General features: G+C 50.8%; 2 protein-coding genes across 10 annotated transcripts in view; one reads left to right on the forward strand and one right to left on the reverse strand.

The window, feature by feature from the left end:
* CIT (citron rho-interacting serine/threonine kinase) overlaps window positions 1–5,391 on the forward strand; it is a 150,717-nt gene extending 145,326 nt beyond the window's left edge. For 7 of the 9 annotated variants that reach the window (XM_037511067.2, XM_037511065.2, XM_037511068.2 and 4 more), the window contains 2 exons: window positions 1,496–1,799; window positions 2,791–5,390. In XM_037511067.2, coding sequence (XP_037366964.1) covers window positions 1,496–1,799; window positions 2,791–2,814 — 328 coding nt within the window. In that variant the 3' untranslated portion in view covers window positions 2,815–5,390. Of the gene's footprint in view, window positions 1–1,495; window positions 1,800–2,790 lie in introns of all 9 variants that reach the window. The other 2 variants (XM_037511066.2, XM_037511076.2) reach the window with 2 other exon arrangements.
* Window positions 5,392–9,937: 4,546 nt separating this feature from the next.
* On the reverse strand, window positions 9,938–19,317 carry PRKAB1 (protein kinase AMP-activated non-catalytic subunit beta 1). Its single transcript, XM_037511077.2, has 8 exons — window positions 19,234–19,317; window positions 18,871–19,037; window positions 15,864–16,027; window positions 14,621–14,714; window positions 14,257–14,371; window positions 12,079–12,212; window positions 11,523–11,591; window positions 9,938–11,316 (listed from the first exon to the last, which is right to left on the reverse strand). The coding sequence occupies exons 2-8, from the start codon at window positions 19,027–19,029 to the stop codon at window positions 11,239–11,241; spliced, it is 813 nt and encodes a 270-aa protein (XP_037366974.1). The 5' UTR covers window positions 19,030–19,037; window positions 19,234–19,317; the 3' UTR covers window positions 9,938–11,238.
* Between the last annotated feature and the right edge of the window lie 271 nt (window positions 19,318–19,588).

The following is a 19,588-nucleotide window of genomic DNA, read 5'->3' on the forward strand; positions in this document are numbered from 1 at the left end:
GCTCTGTTTTGGTGGCTCAGCTCTGTTGTGGTCATGTGAGAGGTACACAGACGCCATGGCAGCCATCGGTCACACTTGGCTTATAAAATAGGCATCTGTCTGGACGTGTGGATTTGGCTCCCCACTTGATTTGGGGTCCCCCAGGGTGAGCCCCTGGGAGGTCTTTGTGGCTCAGTTGCTTACAGGCATTGACAGAGAGGATCTGGCAGAGTTTGACCAATAGTTAGGGGAAAAATCAACAAGTCGATAAAGTAATAGCCTTTTCCAAGAGGGCTTAAGTACCAAGGATTAAGTCTTTGGGAAAACCATTGCCACTTTAGAATACCTCTGAGCACACAACTGTGATTTTACTGCAAAAGTCTAATATTAGTGGAAAGGATGTCATGTAGCCTGCTTACAATTCTGCTGAGCAAGATACATCAGTATGTAGTCCACCCTTGGTTCACTCTTAGAATCGGCATGTAATTGCAGTTGTAATCCATTTAAAAAATATCTGGATAATTTTGTTTTCCAGATTTATTTCCCAGATAAAGCTCCAATGAAAACATGTCTTCAAGCAATAGTCACTATGAAATTTTCATCCCATTTTAAGTAGCTTGCCTTTTCGCTGTATGAAAAATGCTCAGATAATGAGGCTCTGAGTACTTTTTCTGCCCTTTGGGGTGGGAAAGAATTAACTGGGAAGGCTGCATTGCTGTACCTTGCTTCTTCAGAGAGGTGGTTAGGACCATGTCTGCTGAAATCTTCGTTTGAAATATCCAGGTTAGGACTGGGTGGAGGTTTGGATTTACCAGATCCATATCCTACAAAGGTCCCAGCATTCTCAGTTGTTTGCTGATTAACCATGGTGGAGAGGAACGTTTTTGGAGCCAGCTAGGCTGTTCTTGTCTGATCCCTGTGCTTCTGCACCAGTGCCAGGTGTCACAGAACCTCCTGGAAAGTCACCCGAAGGAGAGGTGACCAAACCCCAGGCCCTGGGGCGGGATAGATGTAGCCGTTGACAGAGATGAGGACAGACATCTCAAGACTGCTTCCTTGCGTCAAGGACCTTTTACAGCCTTAACCCTGAAATGCAGACTTTCTTCTGCATCTTTAGGCTCTAGAAAATACTGGGTCAATAGAATATATGTGGGGATTATTTGTCAAACTGACCTATCTTGGACTCCCAGCTCAGGCTGGAGTCTGTGTGTCCATTTTCTTGTCTGCAGTGAGGGGCATGCTGGTTCCTGGATCGTAGATCTGGTATGATTTAATGAGTTATCGCACACAGGCACTGGCAGATGCTCAGATAATGAAAACTTGCATCCAGATTTTCTCGTTGTCATCTTTGTTTTCTCCCCTGTCCACACTATCAAAATAAACCAGAAGCCCACAGCATTCCAGGTGGGCTCTTTCTGGTAATCGGGGGTGAGACTGAGGTCTGGGGGTAGCCCTGAGAAGGAAAATGCCCCGCTGGGTGGCAACTTCTCAGCCCACTTCCCTCTCTCGTTGTCAGCAGCCCCAACAAGCGAGGCCCGCCAACCTACAATGAGCACATCACCAAGCGCGTGGCCTCCAGCCCGGCGCCACCCGAAGGCCCCAGCCACCCGCGAGAGCCAAGCACACCCCACCGCTACCGGGAGGGGCGGACCGAGCTGCGCAGAGACAAGTCTCCTGGCCGCCCCCTGGAGCGGGAGAAGTCCCCTGGCCGGGTGCTCAGCACGCGGAGGGAACGGTCCCCCGGGAGGCTGTTTGAAGACAGCAGCAGGGGCCGGCTGCCCGTGGGGGCCGTGAGGACCCCACTGTCCCAGGTCAATAAGGTGAGGCAACCATCCCAAGGCCAGAGACGCAGCCCTGGGAACTAAGGCCGGCACCTTGTGCAAGGGACGCCATGACTACCATTCAGGTTATGTGAGTCGCCACCCAGGAGCTGGGGGAGAAAGCACACTTGATTTTAGAAGAGGCCCCTCAGCCAGTAGATAACGTGTGTGTGTAAAGGTGTGCCCCTCAAAATGTAACTGCTGCCAAACATCGCTCCCTTTGCAGCTTAGTAGCTGCCAGAGACATGCCGGGCATCCAAGCAAACGTGTCCATGGAGTCTCCCTCTCTGGACACAGGCTCTGGGCCCACCTTCCTTACAAACACATTCAGGTGCACGTGGGCACATCTCGAATTTTTCTGGGGAAGAAATAAGGAACTTTACTCAAAGGCTACACAGGAATGGGGAATGTGGTTGCCTTCTAGGACGTTGAACCTTTGCATATTTAGATCTGCATGCGTGTATACAGCTATGGAAATGTCAGGTTAGTGATTGAGCAGGTGCTGGGATGAGGTGCCAGGATGAGGTGCCGGGATGAGGTGCAGGGGCCCATACATGGGGCGAGAGCCCAAGTGCTGGCTGCCGCCTTCTCTGGTGAGCCGGATCCGGGGCTGCTGTGAGCAGCAAAGCCACGTTTCTGTAACCCAGGCGGATGTTCTGGATTGCGTTCTCCTGACGCCAGTTGCAGTCAGTCCCCTCCAGTCAGGAGAGGAGGAAAGGGCATCTGAACATTTTCTCTTATCCCTCTGGTCTGCTGATAAATACACGCAGCAGAAACTCATACCTGGCTGCGGGGCCTCTCCATGAGTGTGAGTGGCTGATGGTCCCTGAGATTTGAAGCTTGGCCCTGCCAGTCTGTGCCACCTGCAGAGAGCTCAGGAGAGCCCTCTGGAGCAGCCAGCCCCGCAGACTTCCTGCCAGGACCACACCACGAAGCACAGCAGTCTCTGGCTCCTGCCCGCTAAAACCCGTCCTTCTTGTTTTGCTCCTAGGTCTGGGACCAGTCTTCAGTATAAATCTTAGCCAGGAAGACTGACTCCTCATCGTAACCTGCGGGAGAACACCAGACACACGATGGAACTCTGCTGAAAGGGACCCCAGCGCCCATCTGCTCGGCCACCCACAGCGCAGCTGGACCCAGACCCAGCTCAGCACGGACACCCCTGCACTCAGGAGGTGCGGGGGGCTGCGGCGCCCCGGAGCCGTGGGCGCCCTCCTGCAGTCATCCTCTCTGCACTTTGTTACTCTTTCAAAGCGTTCATCAACTTTTGTACGTAGCCCTAGCCCGCCCCGGCCAGCAGCGGACGCGGCCACGCGGACCCCCAGAGGCTAGGCTCGATGCCAGCAACGCTGAGATCTGGGGCTGGTGGGTTCTTTCAGTTTGGTTTTTCTTTCCTTTGTTGGGTTTGTGTTTTGTTTTTTCTTTCTTTTTTTTTTTTTTTTAGACAACAGAATTCTTAACAGGTTTGAACAGCAGTGTATTTCCTGTCGCGTCCTATTTAGCCAGACCACACCATCAGGTCTGCGCCGCTGAGACGTATCGTAGACGAGTCCCCGCCTGTTGGCTGAGCTCCCGAACCCATAGCTTCGTCCTCGTCCCCACCCATCCTCACAGGTGGCCCTGCTTCCGCCAGGGTGACATCTTAGCCAAATGTTTACTGTTCTCATTGCCTTTTAAGGCCTTGACGACTTCCCCTCCCACCAGCTGAGAATGTACGGAGGTCATCGGGCCTCAGCTCGGAGGCAGTGACTTGGGGCCAAGGGACCTCGAGGAGCTTTCCCTCCCTGTCCCTCAGCGTCCTCTCCCTCGCCTGCTGTCCCTGCTTTCCTCGTAGCTTTGGCCAGGAAAGCATGCAATAGACTTGCTCCGAGCCCAGCATTATGGGGTCTCTGGGTCCAGGAGGGACCTCCTGTCCGCGGTGGCACGCTGTTCCCCGCACTTTGGGACGGGAGGAGACCCGCCTGGGAGTTCTGCATGGCGGTCACTGCATGTGCTGCCCCCGACCCGGCTGCCCCCCTTGGGTTGCTCTGCCAGTGTGCTAGCGCCATCCCACAGCTCTCGCCGAATCGAGACCCTCTGACGACTTGCCGACTCACTGGCCACCACAAGCTGCAGTCTGTAGCTCTGAACACACACAAAACCAAACGCTCAAGCCTTACGACCAGAGAAGGATTTCCAGCAAACCACCACCTCACACTCTCACGCTTCCCTGCCAACCCCCTGGCGGATGACTCTGTGTTCACAAAATCCAGCACGGTTCTACCCCACGAAACTGTGACATCCAAACGAGCCTTTCCCGAGGGCTAGGCTAAGACCAGGAGGTTTGAGAGAGAAGCCGCAGCTCAACTCCCCGCTCTGCCGGGGCGGGGGGTCCCCCTTAGGTGCAGTGCGGCTCCCACCGTTGCTCTCTCCCCTCTGTCAGAGCGCGGAACTCCTGGCAACTGGTAAAAAAAAAAACCAACCTAGAGGCTTTGCAGTTGGCAAGCTAACTAGCGGCCTTATTTCTGCCTTTAATCTCCTACAAGGCATCTCTTGCTTCCAATTCTCCATGACTCTTAGGCACGCCTCGAACAACCAAGGCACATCCTAGGTAAGCTGAAAGGTAGACCTGGTCCCACCGCAGCCGGTGAACCTGACCGTGTCCCCACCCGCCCGCGTGTCCACAGGTCACACACACCCCTTTCCAGACTGCACCTGGCCCAGATCCCAGCTCCTTCCTGCTCGTCTCTCAACCTAAGTGCTTTCTTGTTGGAAACGCCCTTGAACCCCCGCGTCGTCGCCCCCTCGGCAAGTGTCATGCTGTTGTGTTTTATGTGTTGCTTGGAGTCTTTGGGGTCTTGCTGCATCCCCTCCCTTCCCCAGGGCAGACCTGACTGAATGTTTGCTGAGGTTTCTGTCTCTTGGTCCACAAGTATTCGGAAAGGTCACACTGAAAACTGGTCTTTCAGTCTTGGCATTTCATTTAGGATCTCCATGAGAACGGGCTCCCCGAGCCCCGACAGTGCATAGTGTCTGTCTCATTTGTGAAATGCTTCCTGCTCTAGAACTAGCTCAAAAGACTGTACATATTTACAAGAAACTTTATATTCGTAAAAAAAAATAATAAGGGAATTGAATTGGTTTCTACTTTTTTATTGTAAAAGGTGCATTTTTCAACACTTACTTTTTGGTTTTACCGGAGGCAGTGTGGACGGCCATCTCCAGGGGAGGGTGGGGTCTGCGTGGCCGCCACCAGGCCAGCAGGAAATCTCGAAACACGAAATTGCAGTCAAAAGCTTATTAGCATAAATAAGACTCTAGGTCTCCAAAAGTACAGGCTTTCCTTCATTACCTTTTTTATTCAGAAGGAGGAAAAGAATACGAGGAACAATTCAAGATCCACCTCGAGAGGAATGAACTTTGTTGTTGAATAAGAGTGAAATAAAGCAATGATCTAAAGTGTTTGCTCTAGCGCTCTGGCCTTTTCTTTTCCTTGAGAGGCACCGCAGGACAATCTGAGTGGGGGCAGTGGCTGTGCAGGCCTGTGGCTGTGGATGGAATTGTCTTTCTTTTGTGGGGAGGCTTTTCCTGGGGCTGGAGGCCAAAAGGTTGGCAACGTTCTCTTCCAAAAGGGTGACACTGCTGCAGTGTGCTCCTCCCACCCAGCAAACCACGGACTTGCTGTTGAGGTCACTTTACAGGATGGCAGGACTGGAGAGCTCCTTAAACAAATGGGTCATTTGAAAGGACCAGGGGGGGATTATCCATTTCTCCTCTAGTGCAGCTAACCGGGAAAGCAGGTCACCTTAAAAGTTCCCTCACCCATAATAAGGCCGAGGAGATCTCCTGGTGGAGACTCCGGGGGCAGGGGAGTTGTGTTCTCAGTAGTTTAGAACATAAATACTTCTAACTAGATGCATTTTTAGTCTGCAAGGTAAATTTTTTTCTGTGATTTCTGTTAGTGTGTAGGTATAAACTCTGCTTGATCCAGACAGACATCCGTGTTGGCAAATGGTGATTCTCTCCTATTTCCTGCTGCTTTTGGTCTTTGGTTTTGACTTTTCCAAGGACACCCTCTGGGCTGCAGGGTCATATCTAGTGTGGCTTGTGACAGGAACCAGTGATAAATCTAGTCCTCTTATCTGTTTTATTGTCAGGGATAAAAATCTGCTAAAGCTCATAGCTACAGGAATGAAGATAATTCAGAAGATAAGGAAGTAAAATGTTGGAATCTGTCTTTTAAAATGTGAGGAAAAGGCCATTAAGTACCAACCAACCATTTCAGTTACTGTCCTAAGGATGGGTGACAGCCTCAGAATACTTCAAAAGCACAAGTAAGCATGGTTCAGTTCTAAAAGGAATGTGCCAGAAATTTTCTTTTTTTATTTTTTAGAGATTTATTTATTTATGCATACAAGAACTGGGGTACAGGCCATGAGAAGATCCACCAGAGACAGAGTGGGGAACAGAACAGGCGGATTGACTGAAATACACTGCTGAGGGGAGCAGCGGGCGAGACAGGTGAGGTCTGCCGTGCCATGTGGGACTCTCACCGGCCAGGGATTGAACTTGTGCTGCAGTAGCTGCGGATAGCTTCATCGTGCTGTGTTTTAACCCCTTGCGCCGCCAGGGAGGCCCCAGAAAGGTACTTTAGACCCTAAGGAATGACCTCAAAAAAACAACCAACACATGACTCAGCCCACACTGTAAAAAGAGGCTCAACTTCCCATCCCGCCACTCCTGTTTCTTCAGCACAGAACTAGACATCACATCTTGTGCTCTTACAACTTCATTTTCACAAGGCAGAAACGTTGACTGCATAGCAAATTTCATACTCCTGAAACGTTCGAATTTAGAGACGTGGGCCAAAAAGAGATGATTTGCTTAACAGAACTGAACAGCTAGTTTGTTTTCAGAATTGGGCTGCTTGAATGTGATTTGCTTTAGAAACACTGGTGCAGACTTAGCATTAAGGGGAGGCCTTCCAAGGTGGGGCCAGCTCGGGTTTCAGTCTCGCAACAGTTAAATTGGCCTGTTCCAGTGATTCTAAACCAGGGTGACTTTGCCCCCGACTCCTATGGACACTTGGCAATATCGGTGACATATTGCGTTGTCACAACTGGGGTGAAGAGCACCTAGTGGGAAGAGGCCAGGGGTACTGCTAAATATCCTACAGGACAGGACAGGCCCTACTGCCTGCCTCCCCACCCTCCCAGGAATTATCCAGCCCACAGTGTGAGTAGTGGGGAAGCTGAAGAACCTTGGGCTGTTCTAGTCAGATTTCCTCTTGGCAGTCTTAGTGTTGCTTACGCCATCCAAAGCATGGAGACCGTGGCTTTAGGCACGCAGTGTTTTTTAATAGGAGAAAAACGTCTTATCACTTGCCTGATCACTTGCCTGATCAAAAGTTGAAGCCAGCGAGTGGAACTGGTGCAGTGTGGCTGCTTGGCGGGGCCCCTGGAGTCTATCAATGATTAATGGAACTGTTTGCCCTGAAGGGTTGTTAGAGGAAGGGGAAGAACTCTGAAAATGACTTTACTACCTCACAGCACTCAGGCTATCAAGCACCGCAAAGGAAAAATGTAGTGGGCTTAGGGTTCCCCCACTGGTCCTGTGTACCCCCAACTGCTACTGAATTTTCGGAAGAGATGGGTGAATTCACTGCAGTGGGAGGCAGAAGAGGCAGCAGTGAGGGCGGGCAGCCCAATGCAGGCAAAGGCCCTTGACTTGTATTTGGGATGAAAAAGATGAGGTGGTTGTGGGAGCTGCCCCCACAGGCAGAGCCCAGCTTTTCAGATGCTCTTCCCAGGGGCTGACTCCCAGCAGTGATGGGTCCTAGGAAGGCCCTGTGGATGTTTTTATAACCAGCTGGGATGACTTGGGTTTTAGAAGAAATGCATGAATGCTCATGACTTTTCTCCTGAAGATAATTACAATTGATGTTCCTGGGCAGAAGGTTCTAGTTTCTGTTTCTCCGCTAATTTGCTCATCAAGAGAGGTGCCCAGGAGGGGGTTTCTCAGAAGCTGGGTGGAGACCGGAGTGGTCCTCATTGGGTCTTCATTCAAACCATCTGTATTCCCTGGTGCAGGCTCAGGTATCGGGGCTGCATGTGTGTTTGGAAATAAAATCATGCTCATCTAGAAGTAACTGAGGTAACAAAATGGTTTCGGCTAAAGTGGTTGCGGCTCTGCCCTCCGCGGTGGATGGTATGGCTTTCAGCCCTGGCCTTTGGAATGTTGCAGGTTTCCTAACTGAGCAAGTTGAGGTGCTGGCCCTTTTTTCTAGCCCCTCCACTTTCTGCTCATGACCACATCCCATTCATGCCCTGAAGGCTTTGTGGCTCCCAGTGTGAAATGCAAGGCACCCTAGGGACCCACCTAGTGCGGTCTGACCTTTCTCATTTTTTTAGGGGAGGAAATGAGGCTAAAAGGGGACGTGTGATTTACTTAAGGTCACATGGCTAGTGGCCAGTCCGTGCGTGAACTGGACAGACACCCCCTCATCTCAGTCCAACACTGCACTTGCGGGGGGCGGGGGTCCACTCCAAGCGCCGTCAGTCTTTGATCCCAACTCACAGTGAACTTCACCCACGTCTGTCCCACAAGCGGAGCCAGAGGGAAGGAACCCTGTTTACATCCTTTGATCTTTGGTTTCAATAATTTCAAACACATTTTTATTTCTCTGGCCATATTGCTTTACATTTTAGTAATTTAAAGGCCTTCCCTTTGGCTCTGTAAATTCACTTGTATATAAATGTCTGGAGGAAAAAAATCTATCTTCATTCAAAAGCAATTTGAGTTACGCTTTAACCACGTAACCAGTCCTCACCCGTAATGGGACTGCGCCTTGAGAAAGCATTACCTGCTCACAGGACACCCCAAGGCTCTCTGTGGCTTTGCCCCTTGCCTGTGGGCAAGGCAGGCTCTCCTTTTCCACATTTATGACTCAATCTAACCTTTAGCTTCCTGAGCATGTGCCTTTCGGGTCTGTGAGCAGTCTTCTGGAACACAGGGGACCTCCTTTGTGTTGCTTTTTCAAGAAAATGAGTTCTTTTAGATCCCCCAATAGCTGTGGTGAATGCTGGGGACACCCGTGGCCAGTTTGGGCTGTGCCTGCCCCCCTCCACAGCAGCCAGCTCCTCGGAGCCCTGCCCCTCAACGTTTGCATTCAATTTCCAGTTTGGAGCTTGCTGCACTCTGGACAGTTAATTCGCATGCTGGACTTCCCAGCTTCTGGCTGTGTCCCCCAGCGGGCTGGAGCTGGCGGCTCCCTTTGAACCCTGACTCCCGCCCGCAGCCAGATTCTCTCATCCTTTTCCAGGAAGGGCAGCGCTGCTCTGTGCCAACCCAGGCAGGGCGCCTCCTGCTCAGGTGTGGGTGTCCACCCCAGGACTGGCGGCCCAGAGCAGACCACCCCGCCCCAGGAGGAGGGACTGTCCACAGCTCACCAATAGGACGATGGTTGTACTCCCTGTGCTTGAGTACTTTTATACTTAGCTATGTATTTCCAGTATTTAAAAAATATTTTATCCAGTTTTGGGAAGAGGATTTTTTTGTGTCCATTTCCTTAGTTGACTTAATCACTAGACTGGAATCCAAGGTTCCCATGATCACTCGGGGGCTCAGACTGAGATGGCTCATGTCCTGCTAGGAACTCTTCTAGGCCTCCCTGCCCTTCAAGAGGGTCAAATGCCCCACGGGTTTCCTTTTCTCCTAGACCTATGTAAATGTCCCCGGTACCTGGGGAGAGGGTTTAAAGGTCACCCACAACCTCCCTCACTGTCTCCTTTCAACTGGTGAGAACAGTGGACTCCAGGATGTCCTGTGTCTTCCAAGCAGCTGTCTTGACCCCCGGCCCCCCCTGGTGATTTCTGAAGAACAAGAATGAACATTAACCTGGGGACGCCGCCAACACTCACACACGAGGAGCGTTCCCTGCTGCCTCAGTTCCCCTCCACTCAGTGCTTCACAAGAGCCCCATTTTACAGGCCCCTAAACAGCCTTCTAAAGTCTGAGGAGGGTGGGTCAAGAGAATGGCACTCCGTCTGGGCCGCCTGCCCCTCACCCAAACACAGACCTTTTGAACCTGGAAAAGCTCAACAAGCACCCCCCATCCCCCCGAATAAACCTCTCAGGAGCCCCAGCCCCTCCTCCAAGCAGTGAAGCAAAGCCAAGCCCCCAAGTGCAGTCCTGTTATCTTTACAAAGCTTTATTGAAACCTGTACATCAAAGTGATAGTAGTTCAGTGTTCTGAGAACAGTAACAAAAAAGGTACCCAGGACTCAGGTTTACCAAATAAATACTGGAGGCCAGGGCACTGGGTCCCCATCTCCAGCAGGAACACGGCGCGTGACGACAGCTTCTGCGGGCCGGGGGTTAACCCGTGCTGGCTCTCTCCCTAGAAACCACGCCGAGTGTGAAGAGGTTCGCTTTGGTCCAAAGGATGTCTTCCCGACACAAATTTAGAAGGCTGCGGTCAAGTTCAGAGTAAGCAGTGGCAATGACCGGAGCCCTCTCTGCTAAGCTGGGGCAGAGGTCCTGAGCAAGGTGGCAGAGGCTGTAATTAAAAGTGGGGTGGGCGCTTCTCCAAGTTGTCAGGGTAACATCATCACCTTGTTAACAGTAAAAAGCCGGACAAGCGTCCAGCTGACAGTGGTCCGTCCTCAGGATCATTCAGCCTAGTGGAGAAATCTGGCGGTGGTTTTCCAGGTCTGTTCTGAGAACAGATTATTGCTGAGCACAGGTCACATGATCCACATGGTAGTTGGGGTGATTTAAAAATGGCCTGAAGGCTGTACAGTCAGCCACCTCTGGTTTAAAAAAAAAAGTACTTAGTGCAACAAGTGTAAGAAACAATTGTAAAACTTCATCTGGAAATCAGACGGGTTCTAATTTCGATAGAAATGACATCTCCCTGGAACAGAGAACGGGAGACGATCTATTGCTCTGATTTCAGAGGGCAGGAGACCAACACTGTACTGGCTGTCAGCTCCACGGCCCGGCCTCGACGGGGACGAGCCGGCGGCCTAAACACACACGACTGGAGAAGTTGTGTGCCCTTGGCCCCTGCCTGCCAGAGTTTTACCAGCAATTTGGCTACTGTTCATTTTTGGCTTGAGAAACATCTCCATGCCCAGCAGTTCAGAGGACGTGAATTTGGACCCGCCCCCGTCCTCACGGGCCGCGCTGGCGCTGCAGGCCTGCGTTCCCTTGCTCCGGACTCAACCCTGAGCTGCGGGGCTTGCGGTCACCGGGCGCTGAGAGGACCGTTACGAACCACAGTGCTTCAGGAGCTGCTGCGCTGGAACAAGCTTTCAAGTAGGACGAGGGCGGGTATGAAATGTCTTAAACAGAGTGTGAAATGAGAAATTTACAGTCCGCTCCGGTGGTGGAGAGCATGCACTCCAGGAGCCCGGCGGCGCAAACTGTTCCCTGGGGCCCACCGCCGGCTCCCGGCTCTTCATATTGGCTTATATAACAAGGTGGTGACATACTTTTTCTTGTACCGGTGGGTCGCGCTGAGCACCATCACGCCATCCTAAGGGAGAGGGCGGGACTGAGTCACGGGGCTCAAGCTTCAGAGTGCACGAGAACCATCAAGGGTGCTTGGTAATAACACAGACCCTGGGCCCCCCTCAAAAGCAATAGGTCTCAATGGGTCTCAGCAGCCAACCTTTAAACACACCCAAGGAATCCTGTGGCTAGGGCACCTCGGAGCACCCCCAGAGAACAAGCATGCATTACCTTGATGGAGAGCGCATAGAGGTGGTTCAACATGACGTGGTTGGGCTCGGGGAGCAGCGCTGGATCACACTGCGGGAGGGGAACAAAAGCAGACGTGAGCATTTAGGAGCTGGAAATCAAGAAGCCTCTCCCCTTGATTTCAAGGTTCTGGATGTCAGAGGAAAGGAGGCCAGCTCACACCCCTTTCTTCCTAAGTCAGGCAGTGGGAGGGCTTGTCCAGTGACAGGAGAGAGGGGGGTGGGGCCACCAGCTGGGCATGTGGCATCTCTGGGGAGGCTTGGCCCCTAAAGCGTGGGCCATGGCTGTTCTCTTACTGAAGAGAGGCAGGAAGAAAGCTGCCCAATGAACACACTTTTAAAGAAAACAGGCAGATACAATCTATACTATGGGCCCGTCTTGCTGGCAGCCAGCACCGAGGCAGAGGTGGAGCCTGGCAGCTGACACCTGGGGGCAACACTGAGCATATCACCAGCTGCTCTGCAGGAGGTGGATGGAAAGAAAGGGGAGCAAGTGGGCCTGAACGTGGAGGACGGTGCAGGCAGCCCCCTGTACTCACAGAAATCCCTGTGTCCTTGTTCAGGATGACCTGGAGCAGGTGTGGAGGGAGGATGGGAGGCGCTTTAAACCGTTCTTCTGGTTTTGAGACATAGGGCTCCTGGTGGTAGGGGCCTGGAGGGGAACTGGACAGTTCTGTTGGGAGATGACAACAGGAAATTTACTGGAAAATTGGGAAGGTTAGACGTCTCAGTTAATGTATGGTGTCAGTTTTCCTTGTTCTGTTCCCTCAATTTCGATTCATATTCTCTTAGAGGATGTCCAGGCTCCAAGGGTGAAGAGCAGAAGCAAAGAGAAACTCCTTTTGGAATTTGGGTGACTGGCATTAAATTCAGCAGTGAACTCAGATGCCCTGGTGCAAGATAGAAATTGTGGCAAAGCCAGTGAGCCCGGGGCAGGCTCATGAGGAAGCTGTCCACAATTTCCTAATCTCACAGGCCACTGTGGAAAAATGCTTCCTTCTCACTGTGGGGCGGCTGGCAAGTGCCACAAAGAAGTTCAAGGCTTTAAGTGAAGCTTAAGCGGCTGAACCCACGTTCTGAGCACCACCAGCTGGAATAAAACAAGATAAAGTAGTCTGTTTCTACAGAGGCGGTGGCAAAAAACAGGTTATACGAGGAGCTGGCACATTTCAAAAGTAGAAAAAAAGAAAGAAAGAAAATTCAGTATCTAAAGGCTCTTTGATTCTTATCACTCTTAGCTACCTTTCAAATCCTTGCGTAATTATACAGGTTCAGCAAGAAGTTTCTAGAAGTAGAATGTCTCGTAAGGTGACAAGCAGCTCACTTAGTGATGTCTGTCGAGCTAGAAGGACTAAACGGTTATCCGAAGGACACAGACACGCGGGATGGGCTCCGGGCACCAACCCTTGGGCTGTCCAGAATCAATCAGGTATGCCCTGCCTCTGCCGAGACCCTCAACATCATTTTCCAGGAGACAGGGCACCCTTCATGTGGCCCACCCGAAACAGCAGGAAAGTGAGAAAAGCATTAAGTGCAGATAAAGGAGCCATCAGGAATAAACATGTCTTTTAAGAAAACAAGTGTGTAAGCATGAGAAGTCTGCAGAGCCCGAGTGGGTCTACCAGCGGCAATGGATCGTGCTCCTTCCAGGTGCTCTACACTCCTGAACCGGGACTAAAGACCTGGATCTAAGACCTGAAGTTACATTTATCAGCAAGCAAGGGATCTTGGGGCATGTCCTCCGTCTCCCAACCCCCCTCGCTGAAAAAGGCAGAAACAGTCTCCCTGAAGGTTAATACTATTTTTGGATTTCTAATTCCTGCTCAACACAGTGACCAGTCTCCACAGCGAGGGCACCAGTTAACTTGCCACTGAGAATTCAGAGCCGGGAAGAGTGAGGGCCTGGTGACAGAACCTCCACGCCCTGCAAGTGGCCATGAAGAAATCATCCTGTAAAGTAAGCTGAACCCGCTCTCAGACAGTCCTGGGGAGTCTGTTCACCATCTTCCTCAAGGATCCAGGAATTGTTTAAACCCCTCAAGAAGGGGCAGTGCAGCTGATGCTGACACTTTAGATTACACATCCTACCCTCAGAATTGTACACATTGTTTTTCTGGGCAGTTTCTTGCTGTGAGATCTGGATGGAATGCAGTTTACTGAAAGCTCAGTGACTGGAAACCTCTGGGAAGACGGGAGAGTGTGCTGGGTAGCCCATTCCCTGTGGCGAGCCTCTCTCTCCTAAAAGGATTCTGACAAGGTGCTAAAGCACCACACAAGTGGTGACCAAGGTCACCGAGGTGTCTGTTCGTCACATCAGGCTGCCATTCTCCAGGCACCCCTAGGGGACAGTGAGCAGACGGGGAGCTGGCAGGCTGCCCCAGTGCTGGCTCATCCCTGACCCAGTGCAACTCTCCGGGGCCTCATGGGCCCCACCCTGGCATGCGATCAAGCTCTGTTTCTATGTTCACTGTCTGGTCTCTGGGCCAAGCAGAACTACTGAATACCAGAGATGGCCAGGAAAATAACTAGCCCCTTTGGGGCCAGATTTCAGTGACCTGACCTGACAGATCTAGGAATTAGTTTTGTGGCCATTTAGGGAGTTACAAAGGTCCACCTGATCGGGCAGCTTGAGCTCGAAAGTCAAGAGAAACAAAAGTATTTCTAGACTGCACAGCCCCCACCGGCACACACGTGGTATAAGATAACTGTGTTCATACCAGACACATCGGAGCACTTTTGGGAATCCACCATTAAAGCATCAAATACTTCAAAGTCAGTTTTCTTCACTTGAATGATGTTGTTAACTGTGCCAAGCTGGCTGGTTACTATTGGCTGGGAAGAGACAGACAGGCAAAATCATAACGTGGACAGTCTCGGAGTTATTTTCTAGAGGACTCAGAATTCCTGGTTGGAAGGTCATGTCCTGGCTGGCCACCCTGCTCTCTCAGCCAGGATGCCCACAGCCTGACCATCAGCACTGCTTACCAGCAGCCCAGAGGGACCTGTCAATGATCTGTAAGTGACGGTGATTCATTTGGACTGCGTGGGCAGCCAGAAGAGCAAGGGTGGGAGGAAGAGTACCTCAGAAGGGTCATGTGTCCACTGACCATCCACAAAGAACTTGTACTGATGCTCTCCTTCGGGCAGATCCAGGATGGCTACAAAGTTATTGTGGCTGTGGGGAAAACGGAAGCAGAGGATGTTAGCGGGTGGGCTGCCCTGTTCGTTTACTTGCAAAACTAGCCATGGGACGAAATAAAAGTCTCCATGTAAAGCCAAGAGTTGAGCTGCAGGAGAATCAACATTTTTAACTGATTCAGATGATTCTGTATAGTGAGCTCAACCTTAACAAGCTACAAAGAAACAGCAGTGCAAGGTCTTCTTGAAAACCTGCCTTGCTCAAATGCCAGGAATCCACACTCCTCCCATCAAAAGGTTAACCGACAAGCTGGCATCTGTCCTTCTCAACTTCCATGCAAAATACCACCTGGCAGCCTGGACACAACATAAGATAACACACTGCCAAGTCCTACCCTTGTTGGTCTGCCTTTGGCAGCAGAGGGTCAATTTAATAGATGTATAAACAGTTCTTCAAGAAGCTTGTGTAACTGCTTAAAAGAAAGGTTCCAGGAGCCTCTTTTGTTTTGCTCCTCTGCTTGAACTGACTTGTAACTGTGCCCCTACCTCCATCTCTTTCTCCAGCTTCCTGCTGGGAAGGAAGGTTGTCCCAGCAATCCTGAGGCCCAGGCCAGGAGGGCACCATCTCTCCCTTCATCTCAGCCAGAGGACTCACTGGTGGAGACGTGTTTGTACTGACACTTGAAGAACTCCGCACTAGAATTCCTGAAAGTGTTTTGCTAAGTCTCATTATAATGATGCCCACAGAGGATGCACCTTTCAAACACAAGGATTACACAGGAAGTTAAAGTCAGAGGTACGCCAGAAACCAGCTGGTCCGACATCCCCTTCTTACAGGTAGGAACAGTGAGGCTCAGGGCACAGGTTAGCTCAGCCAACGTGTCTGTAAGTGCCCAGTGCTCGCTCTACTGCGTCGGGACAGATTTCTGTTTCTGAAAGAGAAGTTCTGCCTGAACAAACATAAAGCTGAATATCTGACATGAGAGATGTCCGTGAAATAGACAACTGAGATGTTTCTTCTAAAAGGGTGCTCTCAACAGACTACATGGATGTGACATCTGAACCCCATGAATCATTAACTCAGAGTATTTTCCCATTTAGCATCTACTTTACAGAGGCAGAGATCATTCAGACGCAGCAGTAGCATGGGTTAAGACAACTGTAGGAATATTCCCCAGGAAATTACCTTCTTGTGAGGGGAAGTTTACTCCAGTTATTGAAGGACCCAGATAAGTAAACTTCCTTCCCGCCGCCAGTCCATCGAAATACTGTTGGCCGCGCCTGGGCAGGAGCTTTATCATTTACTTCCAGGTCATGCTGCCAGGCCAGGAATTCCTCCTTCTCGGGAGCCTAGAAACAGAACAGTTTACTCAGGCACAGGAAGCCATTAGTAAGTGCCCTACAAGAGAGTTACCCTAACAGTGACAATTCCTTTTAAAGAGGCAGCTGCTACCAGTTAGGGTCCATATTTGGTCTTGCTAACTTACTAGCCTTGCCTCAGTTTCCAAAAGGAGATAATAAAAACAAGTATTTCTTAAGGTCATTGTGATGAGTCAGCTTGTCCCTATAAATGTTCTGCAAGGTATCTGACATATGTTAAGTGCTTACTAACTATTAGCTATCATTGGTGTTATTAAAAAGGTCGACATCAACATTCTTGGAGAAACTATAATATATATACTCCCTGGAAGAAGACCACAATGAACCCAAGACCAGCTTAGAAATGCCATTTTCCTCTCTTAGTTAAGCAACATTTGAAGTGCATAAACATTTATTAGGGACAATTCCAGAGCTCTCAACTTAAACACTGACAAATGGAGCCTCCCTCGTGGCCTAGGGGTTAAGCCTCAGCACTATCACCGCTAAGGCCTGAGTTCACCCCAGTCAGGGAGCTGACCCACATATGGTGCAGCAAACCTCTCCTGTCTCACCAGCTGCTCCCCTCAGCAATATATTTCAGTAGAGCTGCCTCTTTTGCTTCCCACTCTGTCTCTAGTGAATCCTCTCACCCCCTCACCTCTGGCCTACACCCCAGTTCTTCTACAGAAAACAAATAACAAAAAAACTGACAAATGCAGATTCTGAGGAAGGGAAAAACTACTCATTATTGCATGTCATCCAGGGACTGGGGACTAAGACGAGGATGACCCTCATTATGGAAAACAACAGCTTCTAGTATGAGAAGTGCTATCTAACTGCGCTGTTCCAGAACAGGGGAGAAGCAAACATACCCAACTCTCCCTGGGTGAAATGTATTTGGTCACGGTTCTTTTGCATTTTATTCTAGTCAGAAACCAAAGACTTTAAGACAGGAGTTCCAGGCTGGGAGAGACACTTGGAAGTGTTGAGCAGGCTTCCAGCAACATTTCAAATACTGACCTGTGCTTATCTTACAAGATGCCTGTGTTCTTGGAGCTTTAACAAGATCTACAGATTAAGAAATAACAGGCTGGAATCACTTTCCGTTGAGGATATAACTAACCGCAGCCAAAATTGCGAAACTGTAGTTCTTTTAGCTTTTTTTGGTCTCTGGAGCATTAATCTAGGGTATCTGCTACATGACGCAGTAACTTCTAAGGAAATAATAATGGACGCTATTTAAAATCCTCCTCCACAGATCATCTGTATGCTAAACATTTTTTATAGTTTTGGAAGAGCCACAGAACAATAGATACTTCCGGAAAGTAGTTTGCCTCTTATGGTATCTTAAATAGGTGTTCTTGGGCCAAAATTATTCCTGGGGGATGGGATGTCAAGTCACTGGGGAAACAGGGATCCAAAGTTCACTTTGCACACAGCTTTTCAGGAATGCGACAGATTCAGAAAGCAAGTTCAAATCACAGGATGTAGGCCAAGTGAAAACAGGCTTCTTTATAGGTAAACTTAAAGCCAAGATCCAAATAAGGATAAGTAATGTGATCACCCAGTCTGACACCTGAGAAAAAATGCAAGTAAAGGTAGGATGGATGAATTACTAGGCAATTAGCCTCGTGGACAATGATGATTAATATACACAGAGTAAGCTGGGCAAAGGCCCCTCAACTTTCCTAAACCTACTTTGTTGTCCATTCTTTAAGGAACTGGTTCTTTGTTTTTCAGGATATACAGATATATATCAGCTGCTGCAATCGCTATGTGTCCTTGGATGGGCCCTGCAGCTGGAAACACAGACCACATCAGGTGGTTAGCAGGAATGTGGTAGAAGCAGGTGTCAAGAATCCTCTTCAGGGTTTTCGATGAATTAAAGCAGACTGCAGGGCCTCCCTGGTGGCACAAGGTGTTAAGCTATCGGCAAGGAGCTACCCAGATGGCACAGCAGACCTCTCCTGTCTCACCCTGCTGCTCCCCTCAGCAGTGTATTTCAGTCAGTCTGCCTGTTCTGCTCCCCATTCTGTCTCTGGTGAGTTCTCTCACCCCCTGCACCTCTAGCCTGTACTCCAGTTCTCGTATGTATAAATAAATAAATCTTAAAAAAACAAAAACAAAAACAGACTGCAGCAAGAATTCCAAATTCTGGCCTGCAGAAATATTTGCTTTGGCCTATTTAAAATATGAAGTCATAGTTAAAACAACGCTGGAGAGGGAGGCTGAGTAGCAGCTCCTTCAGATCCACACTTCACCTACTGACCTCCAGAAGCTGAATAACTCTTCCATGCCCTCTCTCAATAAGCAGGTGAACGAAGAGTTTTAGGTAGAACTGAGCACCTCTGGCAACTGCATTCCATTGTTCCACTTTACTTTCAGCTTACGTGTGTGCTCTGGTCTATCGCCAAAACCGACAAACTGCAAAACCAACTACTACCATTTAGGGAGGAAAAAAAAAAAAAAAAGCCAGTCCGTTTAAAGATGAGGGAAGACCTCGCAAAGCTGTGAAATTAATTATACCCAAGAGAAAAGCCAAGACTGGGGTTCAATTACTGCTACCTCAACGATCTTAATTAATTAAGAACTGAAACTGTCCCAGGGCTGCTTTCTCCTTAATGATGGTAACTGAAATGAGTTCCTCCTCCCTCGGGGGGCCTTGCTAATATCGGTAATTGGACACAGGTTCCTGGACGGCTAAGAGGGCTCTTTCAGGGCCATCTGGTTTTTAAGCGCACAGGATAGTCACCTCCCTCCCTCTTCTCATGAATTTTAGGGGGGTTCCTCTCACCATTAACCAAAGGGAATGGGACTCCCCCACACCCTCTCACCTTGATCTCTTCTGAGTGGAAGAGGTCGGCATCCTCGGGGCTGTCCATCAAGATCTTGGGCCTGTCCCCGTCCTTGGTGCCCCCCGAGCTGTCCCTTCGGGGCGTCTTATGGCCGCCCTGCCGCTCCAGCGCGGCGCGCTCGCTACTCGTGTTGCCCATGGCGAGGTCTGCGGGGACACGGGGAAAGCGGACGAGGCCTCACTCCAGGGCAGGGCGAAGGGGCTGTCGGAAGCGGGGGGCCCCAAGGACCCCAGGGAAGGCGGCAGAGCCCCGGGCACCACACCCCTCGGGCGAGGACAGGGGCCGGGAGCCGGCGCGAGCCGGGTCAGCAGGTCCAGGCGGGGTTTCACAACCGCGCTTTACCTGCTGCGGCAGCCGCGGCGCGAACCCGAGAAGCGCGAAGATAAGCCGACACTTTGCGAGCAACTCCCCACCCCACCCCTTAGCAACTTCCGCTTCCGGCGCCTCCACGAGTCAGCTCGGCCCGGGAAGTGGGTGCGGCCGGCGCGCGCGCGGGGCTGACTGACCTCACTTCCGCTTCCGGCCCGGGTCGACGCAGTCGCGAGCGCGCCGAGGCGGAGTGGCGCGGGGGGGGTGTGGGGGGGCGCGTGTGGCATCCGCGGGCCAGGGGGCGCGCAGTCGCAGTCGGCCTCTGCCCGGACCGTCGGCTTCATCTGCTGGTGGCCGGCAGGGGGCGCACTAACGCGAGGCCCGCCTC

The sequence above is a fragment of the Talpa occidentalis genome, unplaced genomic scaffold (assembly GCF_014898055.3).
Source record: "Talpa occidentalis isolate TD23 unplaced genomic scaffold, MPIMG_talOcc4v2.1 talOcc4.14, whole genome shotgun sequence".
Lineage (NCBI taxonomy): Eukaryota > Metazoa > Chordata > Mammalia > Eulipotyphla > Talpidae > Talpa > Talpa occidentalis.

Bases quoted from the DNA above. Each gene is read 5' to 3' on its own strand.
- PRKAB1 (XM_037511077.2), bottom strand. From the start codon at position 19,029: ATGGGCAACACGAGTAGCGAGCGCGCCGCGCTGGAGCGGCAGGGCGGC. The intron at 12,213-14,256 runs GTATGAACACAG...ATCTCCCAACAG, and splicing joins AAAGTGCTCCGATGTGTCTG to AACTGTCCAGTTCCCCTCCA. The intron at 11,317-11,522 runs GTAATGCATGCT...CCTCTCCCTTAG, and splicing joins TCTATGCGCTCTCCATCAAG to GATGGCGTGATGGTGCTCAG.